This window comes from Saimiri boliviensis, chromosome 2 (genome assembly GCF_048565385.1).
Source record: "Saimiri boliviensis isolate mSaiBol1 chromosome 2, mSaiBol1.pri, whole genome shotgun sequence".
Taxonomy (NCBI): Eukaryota; Metazoa; Chordata; class Mammalia; order Primates; family Cebidae; genus Saimiri; species Saimiri boliviensis.
The window spans coordinates 123,652,555-123,669,304 of NC_133450.1; the positions used below are offsets into that span (position 1 = coordinate 123,652,555).

At 38.6% G+C, this 16,750-nt stretch overlaps 1 protein-coding gene across 2 annotated transcripts in view; it reads left to right on the top strand.

Moving 5' to 3' along the window:
• Positions 1–16,750, top strand: part of RAB27A (RAB27A, member RAS oncogene family) — a 61,103-nt gene that overhangs the window by 22,371 nt on the left and 21,982 nt on the right. Inside the window, exons 1-4 of one of the 2 annotated variants that reach the window (XM_074394216.1) lie at positions 1,382–5,886; positions 8,414–8,588; positions 13,433–13,518; positions 15,185–15,288. In XM_074394216.1, coding sequence (XP_074250317.1) covers positions 8,436–8,588; positions 13,433–13,518; positions 15,185–15,288 — 343 coding nt within the window. In that variant the 5' untranslated portion in view covers positions 1,382–5,886; positions 8,414–8,435. Of the gene's footprint in view, positions 1–1,381; positions 5,887–8,413; positions 8,589–13,432; positions 13,519–15,184; positions 15,289–16,750 lie in introns of those variants that run through there. The other variant, XM_003935593.4, reaches the window with a different exon arrangement.

The window sequence follows — 16,750 nt, forward strand, 5'->3', positions numbered from 1 at the left end:
CAAGTTGTCACTGCTCAAATATCTTGGTACATTATAAAATGCCTCTTCTATCCTGCCTCGTGCCGTGTGACTTCTCTTCCTTACTTCTGGTGTCTGCTATGTGTTTCCTTCCAGAATGCCAGGTATGGGTCCACAATGGCATCATAAAAAAAAAGAAAAAGAAAAGACTACTGCTTTTTAACATTAAACATAAAAGTACTGATAAGCTTTATACTTCTATGCCAGTCATTTGTATATGGAAACTTTTCAAAATGAATCCCTGGACAAGGGGATGTTAAATTATGTGAAAAAACATGTGGTGTTATAATTCACATAAATGCTGATGTTCTGTGCTGTCTGAAAAGTGATAGTTATATTTACCCGCTCCTGTTTCTCTGCAGAAAATTATTTTGCACTCCAAGAAGTGAAGTCCATGAGCTACATAGGAACACTCAAATATTTTATTAACCATTCTAAAAAATTCAAAAGATTTTCAGATAAAAAATTCTTTATAATATGCCTTATGTTTCTTTTCTCCTCTTCAGCTCAGGAGTTTGAGATCAGCCTGGGCAACATAGGGAGACCTTGTCTCTCTAAAACTAAAAAAGCAGGATATTGTGTATGGTGAATTACATAAGCCCGGGAGGTTGAGACTGTCTCTTTATTCTCTACTGAGCTTCACCTGTTTTTTTTTTTTGTTTTTTTTGTTTTTTTTTTTTAACCCCGTCTCCCAGGCTGGAATGCAGTTGTGCCATCTCTGTTCACTGCAACTTCTGCCTCCCAGGTTCAAGTGATTCTCCTGCCTTAGTCCCCCTGAGTAGCTGGGATTATAGGTGCCCATCACCATGACTGGCTAATTTTTGTATTTTTAGTAGAGACAAGGCTTCACCATGTTGGCCAGGCTGGTCTCAAACTCCTGACCTCAAGTGATCTGCCCACCTCAGCCTCCCAAAGTGCTGGGAGTGAGCCACTGTGCCCACCCAGGCTTCACGTTTTTATTCCTTTTGCATGTTTATTCCTTTTGCATCTTTGTCAAACATGTGACTGGGGATGTGAATTTTGATGTCATGTTGTGTTATGTTTATGAGAGAAGCTGAAAATATTAACACAGATTGGCTTGTTTGAAAACCCAAATGCAGGTATAGTTCTTGGGAGAACTTAGACTGGGAAGCGGCTAAAACCATAAGGTCTAAGGTAGTCAAGGAGTAAGAGATGCATTTTCCACTTTGTGTATAACTGAGTTGGATCCCCATTGTACCCTGGCACCCAGCATATAATAAATATTCTATCAGTATTTATTGAATGAAGGAGAAAGAGAGAGGGCCAGTAGTATCCTTACAGAGACATGATGTCATAGAAAATAATCTTTTTTTTTTTTTTTTTTTTTTTTTGAGATGGAGTCTCTCTGTGTTGCCCAGGCTGGTGTGATCTCAGTGCGATTCTCCTGCCTCAGCCTCCCAAGAAGCTGGGATTACAGGCGCCCACCACCATGCCCAACTAATTTTTTTTTATTTTTAGTAAAGACAGAGTTTCACCATGTTGGCCAGCTGGTCTCGAACACCTTACCTCGGGTGATCCACCCACCTCAGCCTCCCAAAGTGCTGGGATTACGGGCATGAGCCACTGTGCCCGGCCTAAAATAATCTTATTTGAGAGGAAAATACTAAGGGGTTGAACATTTCTATAGGGAAATGAAAAATTTCATGATTCCTCTGCTTCCTTTTCATTTTGAAACCATAGAAAAGAAAGACAATTTATGGAATATGGTACAAGTTTCAAGAAGAGTTTTTTTTTTTTTTTCTTGGATTTGCAATGACCAAGAAGAAGCAGTCAAGCTCCCAATTTATGACTTCTCTCCTTGGCAGAACCCATCAGAAGGGAGCGCTTCTTGATAGAGGGACTCTGAGGACGGAAGTACAGATCCTTTAGGCAACCTCTCTAAGAGCCCAAACCCTTACTTGTAGCAGTTTATCACAGCTGTAACTGCTGGCACTGAAGAAAACTTTTGATTCTTGAATTCAAGCAGCTATAGCTGAGATGTCTAGCTCTGAAGGAAGAAATACAGACAGAACAAAAATATGCATACGTGACTGGAATTTAGGAGACTTGAGATCTAGCCTAGCCCTGATCTAACTAGCTGGTTTATTTCAGATTATTCACTTGCCTTCTCTGGGTTTCAGTTTCCTCTTCTGGAAATTAGAGCGTTCAACTGACGGGTACTCCTAGGTCTGAAATTGCCAGAAATCACTCATATACAACTCTTTCTTAGATAGGAATGCCAAGGTAGATTTTGTGATGGATAGTGGACCCCAAAGTCATTGCACTTAAATTGAAATTCTTTTTTTTTCTTTTTTCTTCTTGAGATGGAATCTCACTCTGTCATCCAGGCTGGAGTGCAGTGGTGCGATCTTGGCTCACTGCAACCTCCGACTCCCTGGTTCAAGTGATTCTCCTGCCTCAGCCTCCCAAGTAGCTGGGATTACAGGCACAGGCCACCATGCCCAGCTAATTTTTGTATTTTTAGTAGAGACGAGGTTTCACCATGCTGGCCAGGATGCTCAACCTCTTGACCTAGTAATTCACCCACCTTGGCCTCCCAAAGTGCTGGGATTACAGCTGTGAGCCACCACACCGGACCCAGTTGAATTTCTTAATGTGATTGTTCTGAATGGGCCCAGTTGAATTTCTTAGTGTGATTTTTCTGAATGTTCAGGTACTGGTTACATTAGGAATAGATTATAAAATTACATGCTTTGTTAATGAAGAACTTGGTGATACTATTAATAATAGTATTGTTAATAAGTTTCAATTACTGAACACTTAGCACAGGGCAGACAAAGTGCTGAGATTTCTGTGGATTATCTTTCTTAGTCCTTAACCCAGTGAAATTAGTACTGTTATAGTCTCCATTTCACAGTTGAACGAATAAGGCTTAGTTTAAAAAACTTGGATCAGGTCATACAAAGTAGTTAAGTCAGAATTTGAACCCAAGCCTATTTGCCAACACACTGAGAAAACGTCCTCTCTATGGTATGAGGCTTGTCCAGACATTAAGAGATTTTAAAGGATGATGAGCAGATAAAGTAAAATCAAGTGTATTTGTTACATGGTGGCTGTTCAGTTAATGTTATTTTTCCCCTTTCTTTTACTCTATACTAAATATGAATAATAGAGGGAAAATTTGGCTTTCAAAAAATGACTGACCTATCTAGAGTAGTTGCGGAATGATTCGGCCTTACAGTAGGGGATCCTAAGATTAGAGTCTATGATTGATTTTAACATGACACTTCATGGAAAATACGGGCTGTGATATGTCTGTGTGTGTGTAGGAGAGAGAGAGAGAGAGAAATAGAACTAGATCTTTTTCCCTTTGCTCTTAACTAAATCTATCTTATTTCTCTATCTTAGTTCCTAAAAAATAATATTAAAAAATTTTAAGTGTTTTCTTTCCTTCAACTTTTATTTTAAGTTCGGGGTACATGTGCAGTTATTTTTGTTTATTAAAAAATTTATTTAGAGATGGGATGTTACCCTGTTGCACAGACTGCAGTATAGTGGTGTCATCATATCTTACTGCAGACCTGAACTCCTGGACTTAAGCAATCCTCCTGCCTCAGCCTATCAAATAGTTAGGACTACAGGCTGATGCTATCACATCTGGCTAATTCAGAAAAAAAAAAAAAATTAAAAAGTATATACATATATGTATGAGTTTTTAAGAGATAAGTCTGACTGGTTGCCTGGGCTAGTCTTGAACTCCTGACCTCAGGTCATCCTCAGCCTCCCCAGTCACTGGTATTACAGATGAAAATATGTTTTATTTTAAAAATAAGGAAGATGATTGACTTTTTTTCACCAAGCAATTAACACCGCATAGTACATGTTGAGGAAGTGGGTGTTTCTTGCTTTCTATTGTTAATCTGATGATAGTGAGGGTGGAGAGCACTTTGAAAAAATATTTGTAGAAGGAGGAGAGATAGAAGTGAGCTGAATTAGAAAGTCTTTCACGTATCCCGAATTAAGGGCATTCTTGAATTTTTAGAATACATTTCCTTGAGGTAGACAGTAGTTTCTCAAGGAGGTACAGAGTTTAAATATGTAAGCTTGGCTTCAAATACTCTTAGGAGATCCTTATTTTTTAAAATTAATTTTTAGTTTAGGGGCTCAGTGTACTTTCTTATACTTGCAGGAAAGAAAAGGGCATTGCCTGCATATTGACCCTTGGAAGCTAGATTACCAGATGCTGCTGCTAATAGCAGCTAACACTTACATAGGACTTACTATGTCTCATGCACTGTTCCAAACTTTGTGTGTATACACTAGCTCAGTCCTCACAATAGCCATCAGAAATAGCTTTATTATTGTGCTTCATCAAGTCTAAAATATATCGATGATGCTTTCTTGCTCTTGCTAGAAGATGCTAACAAAAGGCTTTCACACAACTCTATCTCTAGTGACACCAGATTTATAGTAGCAATTGCAAGATGTCTTGTAAGACTGAAATGTAAGATGCACCCCAATTTTAAAGAAGTTAAAATAAGAAAGCATGTTAGAATTGATGAAATAGAATCTCATTCCTATTTTACAGATGAGGATCCCAAGGCAAAAAAGATTAAATACGTTTTCCAAAGTTACAGTTAAGTACTCAGTATGTGCCAATCATTGTGCGGGGCACTCCATAAACAGTATCTCATTGAATCCTCAGAACAATAGTGTGAGGTGGTGTATATTCTTTTATAGAACAGAAACCTGGACATCAAAGGCCCAGAGACATCAAAGTAATTAGTATCTGGGAGACTTGGGATTCAAACCCAGCTCTACTTGTCTTTCTGAGTTTCCTATTAGGTTACCTTGTAAGATACCATACTACGGGTCACTTTAAAGCCCAATATACGTTTGTAACAAAAATGAGTAATAGATATGAAGCTTGAGGTAGAATAGACATTGGACTTGGAGCTAGGAGATCTCGATTCTAGATCATACAAATCACTCTACTTCTCTGGGATCTGTGTTGTCCTTAAGAAAACTGAACCCAGAGAGTGGAAGATCTGAATATTTATTTTCAGATCAAGAAAGCAGATAATTGTCTTAAAGATACAATTTGAAAAGTACAAATTGTGATTAATATTGATGGTGGTATCAATACCTTCAGTTTGTGGCATTTGGTTTGTTAACAGTCCCTTTATGATTACTTGGTCAGTATTGCTATCCTGAATAGAAAACAGAACTCATGAAGATCATTTGTAGACTTACACATGTGATTACTTATGTAAATGAAACACGTTAGAGATAGTTTCATTTTAGTCTTTGAATTCCACTTAAGTCTTTCTAGAATATGATTCCATTGGTGACAGTGTTTTTTCCTGTACTTTAAGTGACATAAAAAGCATAGTTATACCACCTTTTTTTTTCAAATTAAAAATAAAGAGGAAATAAGGTAGTCACAGTGTCTTCTTGCATCGTTCTCACTGCAGGATTGATACTGTTTGCTGCTGCTCTATTCAGTTTGAGGGGAAGGCCCCAAATGAGTCAACATTATTTGGACTTGCTTTTCAATTCTTAGCTCTTATTTCCAATAACTTAGAGTCAAGTGTGATGCTGTGATATGACATGCTATAATGTTGATGTCCAAGTTTTCATTTTTTGGAGAGGAATTCTGTTATATGTCATTAATACGGGTGACCTACACCTGCAAATACCCAAGCTATAAAGATAGGTAAGCCATCATCTGTAAAGTGTCTCTCTTTATAGTGTGCAAATAGAATTTTGAATGTTTGTAGAGGCTCTGCCCTTATCCATGGGCTCACCATACCTGAAACGTGAGGTTGCAGATCTGCACCGGAGCCCTCTGAGGAAGCACACTGCAGTGGCTATCGGGGCTTAGCATTCAGGAGTTTTCAGCATAAGGTAAGGCACCAAGTTGAGGATGGGGTGAGGGAGGCAACATTGAAAACCACTAAATAGTCTTGTCTGAGTTTTTATTAATTTTATGGATATATAGAAATAATCCTATAGGAAGCACTGAGTGTGACAGCTAAGTTTCTGGATACGGGGTTGGGTAAAAAGGGGATAATGCTGGGAGTCAGTAGCATCTAACATAGAGCATCTGGCATGTGCGTGTATAGGTGAATATGTATGTTTGACTAGTCTTGTAGAATTGTCAGTGTTAATGGGATAGCTAGTTATTTTTATGATTTTCAGAAGAGTTTATTGGCATTGGGGGGAATAGAGAGAGGTTAGTTAATGTGTACAAGCATATAGTTAGATGGAAGGAATAAGTTCTAATGTTCAACAGTAGGCAAGGGTGAGTACACTTAACAACAATGTATTGTGTATATCAAAATAGCCAGAAGAGAGGGCTTGAAATGTTCTCAATGCATAAAAATGATAAATACTTGAGATAATAAATACTCTAAACATCTTGATCTGATCATTATATTCTGTGCATGTAATAAAATATTACATGCATCCCATTAAAATGTACAAATATTATGTATCAGTAACATTTTAATAAAAAAGAAGTAAAACTTTCCTGGTGAGAGATTCCATTTCTAGTTGGACTGATATTTTGGGTTTTAATCTATTGCAGGCGTCCCCACACTTTTTACACAAGGGGCCAGTTCACTGTCCCTCAGACCGTTGGAGGGCTGCCACATACTGTGCTCCTCTCACTGACCACCAATGTAAGAGGTGCTCCTTCCTGAAGTGCGGTGGGGGGCCGGATAAATGGCCTCAGGGGGCCACATGCAGCCCCGCGGGCCCTAGTTTGGGGACGCCTGATTTAGAGGGTAAAAACAAACCATGAAAAGTGCTGATTGCAAAAACCCAGAAATAGCCAAGGTTGGGTATTGCTGATATAAATGAATTTTTCCTCCTTAAGGTGGACTTTTGTTTTAGTCAGTGTTGAAGAACTGATTTTTTAGCAATTCTTGATAGAATACCCAGGTAAATATAGGTGAGTCCTTAGCTGTGGAACTATGGTCTCTGACCAGTGACTGCTGAAATCTGGAATCCAGTTCCCAAGTGAACAGTGGTAGTCCAGAGAAATCTGACTTAATATATAGTACATATTAATAGTAATATGTAAGGAAGCAGGGACAAAATTTATTTGTGAAATAACAGTGTCTTGGCTGGGCGTGGTGGCTCACTCCTATAAGTTCCAGCACTTTGGAGGCCAAGGCGGGCAGATCACAAGGTCAAGAGATTGAGCCCATCCTGGCCCATATGGTGAAACCCCTGTCTCTATTAAAAATATAAAAATTAGGTGTGGGTGTGGTGACACACGCCTATAGTCCCAGCTACGTGGGAGGGTGAGGCAGGATAATCACTTGATCTTGAAAGGCAGAGGTTGTAGTGAGCTGAGATCGTGCCACTGCACTCTCAGCCTGGCGACAGAGTGAGATTCTGTCTCAAAGAAACAAAAAACAAAAAAAAAGAAATAATAGTGTATTTGAAGGAACTGTAATAACGTGAAAATGAATAGAATAAATGAAATTGCCTAGATGTCTACGTAAAAAAAAAAAAAAAGAAAGGCAAGATTCTAGCACTAGGAGACTTTGTTTCTTTTTAAAAATTTCCATAAGTTTTTGGGGAGCAGGTGGTGTTTGGTTACATGAATAAGTTCTTTAGCGGTGATTTTTGAGATATTGGTGCAGCCATCACCCAAGCAGTATATACTGTATTCAATCTGTAGTCTTTTATCCCTCACCCTCCCACCCTCTCTGTCCCTAAAGTCCATCGTATCATTCTTAAGCCTTTGCATCCTGGTGGTTTCACTCCCACTTGTAAGTGAGAAAATATGATGTTTGATTTTCCATTCCTGAGCTACTTCACTTAGAATAATGGTCTTCAGTTCCATCCAGATTGCTGCAAATGCTGTTACTTCTTTCCTTTTTGTGGCTGAGTAGTATTTCATGGTATATATGTACTACAATTTCTTTATCTACTCATTGATTGGTGGGCATTTGGACTGGTTCCTTATTTTGCAATTGCGAATTTTAGCACTAGGAGACTCAAAAATAAGGGGCAATTGGAACCCCTTGAACTCTAACAACTGCTGTGGTTTCTCATAATGTTCTCCTTCCTTTATTTTTCTTTTATTACTTTTTGCTCTATATGGTCTGCAGATAAGACTTGGTGACTGTTACCTTCTTGTTGATTATTATTCTCACTTGGAAATTTTGTCCTAATGGTACTGTAATATGTATGTTAAATTAAAACTACACTGTTAATTCCTATTGCAGTAGCTTCTCATCTAGCTAGTTATTAGGTCTTCAAGGATGGTGAACAATAGGTAGGTAACCCTCTTTTCATATGACCTATAGACATATAGGTTAACATGAGGTGTTAAACGGAGTATTGTTGTTACTTTCTTAATGGATAATTTATGTTTTCTAATGGATTTTAATCTTAAAAATTTGTGTGTATTTTACAGGTGAACCACTGAGTTCTTCATTATGTCTGATGGAGATTATGATTACCTCATCAAGTTTTTAGCTTTGGGAGACTCTGGCGTAGGGAAGACCAGTGTACTTTACCAATACACAGATGGTAAATTTAACTCCAAATTTATCACAACAGTGGGCATTGATTTCAGGGAAAAGAGAGTGGTAAGTTCTATATCCTTCTGTGTAAAAATGTAATCTTTGAGTCAACATTCGCTGGTCTGTTCAGTTTACTTTGTAGGAATTAGGAGGACAAAGGTTGCGATCTGAATTTAAAGGGTACATATGAAAGCGAGTATGTTCAATCCAGGCAACACAATTGAAAAGGCTGTGCTGACGACACTCCATATGAAACCAGGCAGACAAAGTGAAAGTGGACAGCTCTTTAAAATGTCACCTTGCTACTCTTTTGGGTCGTATCTTCCCTTCTGAACTCCAGAAATTATTTGTATACCTTTGTCTCGAAGCCTGCAACCACTCTGCTCCTCATGCTGGGCTGTATCTTCCACCTTTGGTATCTTATTATTATTATTATTATTATTATTTTTTGAGGCAGAGTTTCACTCTCGTTACCCAGGCTGGAGTGCAATGGCGCGATCTCGGCTCACCGCAACCTCCGCCTCCTGGGTTCAGGCAATTCTCCTGCCTCAGCCTCCTGAGTAGCTGGGATTACAGGCACATGCCACCATGCCCAGCTAATTTTTTTTGTATTTTTAGTAGAGACGGGGTTTCACCCTGTTGACCAGGATGGTCTTGATCTCTTGACCTTGTGATCCACCCGCCTCGGCCTCCCAAAGTGCTGGGATTACAGGCTTGAGCCACCGCGCCCGGCCTATATCTTATTATTTTTAATGGCATTTCTCGTAATAATGTCTTAGCAATTCCACATGGAACACGAACTGGCAGAACTCATCACTTCTGCCAAGAGCGTGAGGTTGGAGTAGGAGTGGGGAATGCCAGTAGTGGTTGTGATATTTTGCAGAATGTTGAAGGGAGAAGCTTTTACTTATTTATTTTTTTAAGGACTTTAAGACTGAAAGTTATTCTAGTGTTGGAGGGGAAGGCAGAAGGTCATTGTGTCACATTTGGAGATGAGGAAAGACGACCTTCTCCTTAGACTACATTTCTTGCTGAAAAATTCACTGTTACCATGAAACAGATAAACAGGTAGTCAGGAAATTAATGACAGAGGTCCTTTAATGGATCATATGCTGTCAGAGGGAAAGGTCCCTGGCTTCTAGGACAGAACATTTGTCCATTCTAAAAGATGAAGATCCACTGAATAACAGTAGGGTCCTAAGGAAATTTTTAGTATTGACATATAATTGATAGAATCTATGTATATGTATGTGGTTATTATTGCTGGTTATTTTGTAACTTAAAAAATAGGTTTATTGAGATATAATTCACAAAAAAGGAAATCCATCCATCTAAAGTATAACATTCAGTGATTTTTAGTCTATTCAGAGTTGTGTAGCCATGACAGCTATTAAATTTTAGAATAGTTTCATCACTTTAAAAAGAAACCCCATACCTATTAGCAGGCATTCCTCTTTCTACCTCCCCTTAGCCATCGTGAATTTTTTATCAATGGTTTCTGCACACATCATATAAATGGAATAATATATGGCCTTTTGTGACTGGCTTCTTATACTTAGGATGATGTTTCCAAGGATCTTCCATGTTGTAGCATGTATCAGGATTTCATTACTTACTATGGGTACATAATATTCGATTGTATTGATACACCATTTTGTTTATCCATTCATTTGTTGATAGACATTGCGTGTGTTTTTTTTTTTCAATTTTCTAGTGTATCATTTTAATTACCATTTAATTTTTTTAACTATGTAATTTTGACTTCTTTTTTAATAGTTCCCTTGGGAATTACAATTATTATCTTAATTTTTAACAATCTAACTTTGATTAATAGCATCCTAATTTTAATACTGTGTAAAACTTTGCTCTTATATGGCTGTTTTCTCCCTCTTTTTGTGTTGCTGTTGTTATACAAATGACATCTTTCTATGTTGTGCGCCCATCATCAACACAGCTTTACAGTTATTGCTGTATGCAGTTAAAATTTTTTTCTTTTTTCTTTTTTTTTGAGACAGGGTCACTCCCTGTTGCCCAGGCTGGAGTGCAGGGGTGAGATCTTGGCTCACCGCAACCTCTGCCTCCTGAGTTCAAATTATTCTCTTGCGTCAGTCTCCCAAGTAGCTGGAATTACAGGCACCTGCCATCATGTTCTGCTAATTTTTTGTATTTTTAGTAGTGATGGGATTTTGCCATGTTGGCCAGGCTGGTCTTGAACTCCTGGCCTCAAGTAATCGACCCACCTCAGCCTCCCAAAGTGCTAGGATTACCGGCGTCAGCCACCACATCCTGCCTGCAGTTATATTTTAATCTGGTGGAGGAAAAGGATTACAAAGAAAAATATATTTATACTGTCTTTTATATTTACTATGCAGTCCTGGTGCTCCTTATTTCTTTGTGTGCATTTAAGTTACTGTCTAGTGTCTTTTCAGTTCAGTCTTAAGAGTTATCTTTAGTATTTCTTGTAGGGCAGGTCTGCTAGAGATGAGTTTTCTCTGTTTTTTCTTAATTTATTCTTTAATTTTAGAAGATAGCTATGTTACTGATTTCTAAATTCTTTGACTATATTTATAATACCTGATATAAAGTCTTCGTCTAATAAGTTTAATATCTGGGCTTCCTCAGGAATAATTTCTGTTAGTTACTTTTTTATTGCATATGAACCATACTTTCTCCTACCTAGGTTTCTTGTTTTTACTGCATTTATTTATTTTTTTGTTGTTGATTCTTTCCCCTACCTGGGTTTCTTGTTTTTACTGCATTTATTTTTTTTGTTGTTGTTGTTGCTGTTTGTTTGTTTAATAATATTTCTGGGATAATTTTGCGAAGTCTGTATTCTTTGTATGTAGCTGTCAGTCAACTTAGTGGACAGCTAATGGGCAGGCAGAGTTTATTAAATTCCTTGAAGCAGTAATTCTCTTAGGTTTTTCTGAGAATCTCTGTGTGTTTGTTGGGGTATGTGTTCAATGCTACCGCAGGCAGTTTACAACTCTGCCTTAGCTTTTATTTTCTGCCTGAGAAGATCCTCAAAGTCAGTCAGAAGAAAGAGATTAGGACCTTTTTAGATCTTTCCTGGGCATTTATAGAGCCCTGCACATGAACATGGCCTTGTACGTTCCAGGGAATATTTGGGAGCGTTGTAGACATTTCCTTTCCTATTTTTTTCTTTAATTCTTATTGTTAGACTTTTGTTAGCACTAACTGGTATTGCTGCCTCTGGTGGCCGTGATGTTAAATAATCACTGCTGATAGTTTTCAATAAATGCCCTAGGGATAGGGCTGTTTTCAGAGAGCAAGCTTGGAGTGAGGTCAGGTAAAGACAAAGCTGGGGCATGGAGCTTTTCAAGGGCCTTCCTGACAGTTTTTCTCTGTATGGGACTTTTCGGGAGCTCCAAACCTGTTGTGCCTCTGCTCTCCACAGTGGTGGCTAGGCTGGTGTTTTCACAACTACCACATTTGTGCATTCGCTGGTTTTTAAGGCTACTAAAAGCTGGAGTGGGGGGGATCAGAATAGGGCAAGGTAAAAAAAAACACCTCAAAGCTTACTGGTTTTACTGATATTCACCAGTTTTTCTTGAATAAATGCTCCTTGGCATGTTGCAAGTCTTTGTTAGTTTCTAGAGTATTGAAAAAGTTGATTTGGACAATTTTCACCAGTTTTTTTGTTGCTATCAATAAGGAAGAACTTTTTTTTTTTTTTTTTTTTGAGACAGTGTTTCACTCTTGTTACCCAGGCTGGAGTGCAATGGCACGATCTCGGCTCACCGCAACCTCCGCCTCCTGGGTTCAGGCAATTCTCCTGCTTCAGCCTCCTGAGTAGCTGGGATTACAGGCACGTGCCACCATGCCCAGCTAATTATTTGTATTTTTAGTAGAGACGGGGTTTCACCATGTTGACCAGGATGGTCTCGATCTCTTGACCTTGTGATCCACCCGCCTCGGCCTCCCAAAGTGCTGAGATTACAGGCGTGAGCCACCGCGCCCGGCCTAGGAAGAAATTTTTGATGGTACTTTCTCTGCTTTTCTAGGTGTTTTCTATAAAATCGTTTTAAGAGCACTTTTAAAATGTGCGATGGGACAAAGTAAAATTGTTCTACCAAAAGTACACCTGCACTCAAATGTTTATTGCAGCACTATTCACAATAGCAAAGTCATGGAACTAACCTAAGTGCTCATCAGTGGTGGATTGGATAAAGAAAATGGGTTACGTATACACCATAGAATGCTATGCAGCCATTAAAAAGTGAAATTCTGTGTTTTGCAGCAGCATGGATTGGGCCAGGGGCCGTTATCCTAAGTGAATTAGTGCAGAAACAGAAAATCAGATGTCATAGGCATTCTCACTTACAAGTGGGAGCTAAACTATAGGTACACATGGGCATAAAGACAGAAACAGTAGATACCAGGGTCTCCAAAAGGGGGATGGGAGTGGAACAGGGGCTGAAAAACTACTTACGGAATACTACATTCACTGTTTAGGTGATGGGTTCAATAGATGTCCAAACCCCAGCATTACACAGTATGTATATGTAACAAACTGGTGCATGTACCCCCTGGTTAAACAAGCAAACAAAAAAGATGAGATTGGGAAAAGCCATAGAAATGTATTATTTCCTGAAACTAGTGACCCAAGAGAACTTTGAGGAAAGGCAAGCTCATTACTATATTTTATACGAGTTATTTTGCATACATATTTTATAACATATTTATAAAATATATGTATATATTTCAATATAACTTATTACATTACCAGGGTATAATTATTTGACCGAAAATACAAACATGGTTGTATTCCAGATGGGATTCTCTTTAGAAATGTAGATGCCTTAGGGTTTGTACTGAATAAAAAGGTGAGAATGCTTCACTGGTGTCAGAAGTTCTCTTTTGTTTTCTCTTTCACTTTGCTGTTTTAGGTGTACAGACCCAATGGGCCGGATGGAGCCATTGGCAGAGGCCAGAGAATCCATCTGCAGTTATGGGACACAGCAGGGCAGGAGAGGTATGAGATCTTCAGTGCTTTTTACTGAAGGGAAAGGGAAAAACTGACCTGAGCAGGAAAAAGCCAGCCAGTTCGTTGATTTGCACTTGGATAAGGTATACTGCCAAATTAGCAGGGAATTTGTCAGTTTGAGATGAGATGAGAATGGTGGCTTTATTTCATACAAGGTCCAAGGAAAGGTTAGGATTCTTGCTTGCGGACTTTTCTTTTTCTGCTTTTAATTTTTTGATTTACACACTTTGCTCCATTTCCTTTTGACGTTTACTCAACCACAAGAAAGTGGCCAAGTTACATGGATTATTCTTACCTGATTGTTGAAAACTATTGGGAAATCTGGTTGGAATTAATTCGCATGACCAGAGCTTACTTGACCAAAATAAACCACATAAGATCTTAATTATAAAGTTGCTTTTACAAAACTTCTGTTTTCTCTTATAGCCACCTTGAAGGATTTTGTTTTTTAACTTTTTATTATGGAAAACTTCAAGTATATTCAAAAGTGGAAGGATTATATGATAAACCCATGTACCCATTACTCAACTTCAACAATTATTTCATTTATACACCTTACCTCTTCTTATCCCTAGCCCCTTACCATATAATTTAGAAGCAAATTCCAGGCATTATATTATTTCATTTGTAATACTTGTGGTATGTAGCTCTAAAAGATAAGAATTTTTTTTTTTTTTTTTTTAGATAGTGTCTCGCTCTTTTGCCCAGGCTGGAGTGCAGTGGCACCATCTTGGCTCACTGCATCCTCCGCCTCCTGAGTTCTAGCAATTCTCCTGCCTCAGCTTCCTGAGTAGCTGGGACTACAGGTGTGTGCCACCACACTTGGATTTTTTTTATTTTTTATTTTTTCGTAGAGATGGGGTTTCACCATATTGGCCAATCTGGTCTCAAACTCCTGACCTCGTGATCCGCCCACCTCAGCCTCCCAAAATGCTGGCATTACAGGCGTGAGCTGCCACACCCGGCTAAGAACTCTTTTTAATAAAAACATTGATTAAAAGTATTTGAGAAAAAAAACTAATATTGCTGATTAGATGACAAAGTCATACCAATATTTTCTTCCCTGGAGCCTGCTTGTCAGTTACAGACTTTACATATAGGCAAAGATGAGAGGAAACTGACTGAGTGTGGAGTGGGGATAGGGGTGGGGAGAGAGAGAGAGAGAGAAGACAGAGAAAACAGGAGGATAAAGGCTTGGAAGGCAGAGTACTAAAACAGAATAGGGTCTGAATTAAGAGATTCTCACATTAAAGCCAAACAAATGGCTATCAGAGTTAAGAGATCTCTGCATATTCTGAAATTAAAAGATCATGGAACACATTGTAATGTCAAGTCAAGCATTCACAGAAGGAAAACATACACTATTGCTTTTGGCCAAATTAAGTCATAATTGTACAACAAATTCTTGACTGAGACTAAGATCACAAGCTGGCTCTTGTCATCCTTGTCCAGCAGGATGGGTTTTCAAACCACATGGTCTGTTAACACTTAAACTGATATAAGTGATTAATAACTATCCTTTATGCTTTTGGAATATCACCATTGTAGCTCGTTATTGGTAAACTTTTGTAAGAGGCTGAAGGTATTGCTTGTAGCTTTATATTTCAGGAATGGGGCCCTGGTTTAAGTGACCATTCTGCTTTTATGTTCCTAGGTTTCGTAGCTTAACGACAGCGTTCTTCAGAGATGCTATGGGTTTTCTTCTACTTTTTGATCTGACAAATGAGCAAAGTTTCCTCAATGTCAGAAACTGGATAAGTAAGTGTTATTGTTTCCCAGTATCCTGCTACATGCTCCCCTATTTACAAAATGCCTTTCTTATGCTATAAATTGTTTTAGAGGAACTCTTAGTGCAAATACGATTTTAAGGAGCAAGGTTTTTAGTTTAGGGGCAAAGATAATTGAAGTACCCTGCTTCTTCCTGGTACTGATGATGTTGATTTGTTGAGTACTTCTTGTGCTCCAGGTAGCAGACAGCACTTTATGTGTGCGCTCCTTCTCAGTCTATCCCACAGAAGAGACTCTTATTTCCATTTTTTTTTTTTTGAGACGGAGTTTCTCTCTTGTTACCCAGGCTGGAGTGCAATGGCGCAATCTTGGCTCACTGCAACCTCCGCCTCCTGGGTTCAGGCAATTCTCCTGCCTCAGCCTCCTGAATAGCTGGGATTACAGGCATGCGCCACCATGCCCAGCTAATTTTTTGTATTTTTAGTAGAGACGGGATTTCACGATGTTGACCAGGCTGGTCTCGATCTCTTGACCTCGTGATCCACCCGCCTCGGCCTCCCAAAGTGCTGGGATTACAGGCTTGAGCAGCCATGCCCGGCCCTTATTCCCATTTTATAGATGAGGAAGTAGAAGCCTAGACAAGTTAAATTGGTAAGTGTCCCCTTGTCTATTGTGTGCTATCAATTCTTCTACGATCTCTGGGCATTACATATATATTACATAGATGCAGATAGCTTTTGAAGGCTTAGTGGATTATACCCCTGCTTCATGTCTTCTCTGTGCTTAGAGTCCCCTTCTAGCTTTTAGGATTAGCGTATTTTTCAGGAGAATTCTGCCATAGAAAACTCTACTGCATTGGTAAAGGTGGTCCCCAGTGCAATGTATGTCAACCTTTATTTTGGAGAGATTTTAACCTCTGAAATAATTGGTTAATAGCCATTTAGACTCTTGCCATTTGACTGCATAACAGCTTTCAAATGTATACTTTCCTTCTTTGGTCATATTAGTATAACCCTAGAGAGTTTATTAGAGAAGCCTGTAATATTAAATTTGTAACATCTAAATCTTTAAAACACTGATTAAAAAAATATTACTTAAAATTACTTGCTGTTTGGGAATTATGAAAGGATAATTGGCTGTAGTCTTGATTGTAGAAAACCTTATTTTTAAAATGAGTTTAAAAATAATTTATCTAGTGCACTGTGGTTTTCACATGCTTTGTATCTGATCCTCACAATCATCCTGTGCAGAGGTTTGGGTCAATGTTGTGTCCTTATTTCAGGAGGAGGATATTGAGCCTTAAAAAGTAACAGACTTATCCAAGGATGTGAAGCTTTGACTTTCAGTTCAATGGATTTTTATGCCCGTTCTCAAGTCATTTGGCCACTAAGAATTGAAGAGCTATTAATTACTTTAAATATGAGTTCCCCAAATATAGGAATGCTGACTGGGGCTTCACTTCATTAGATGTCTGGCTGAGTTGCATACCTCA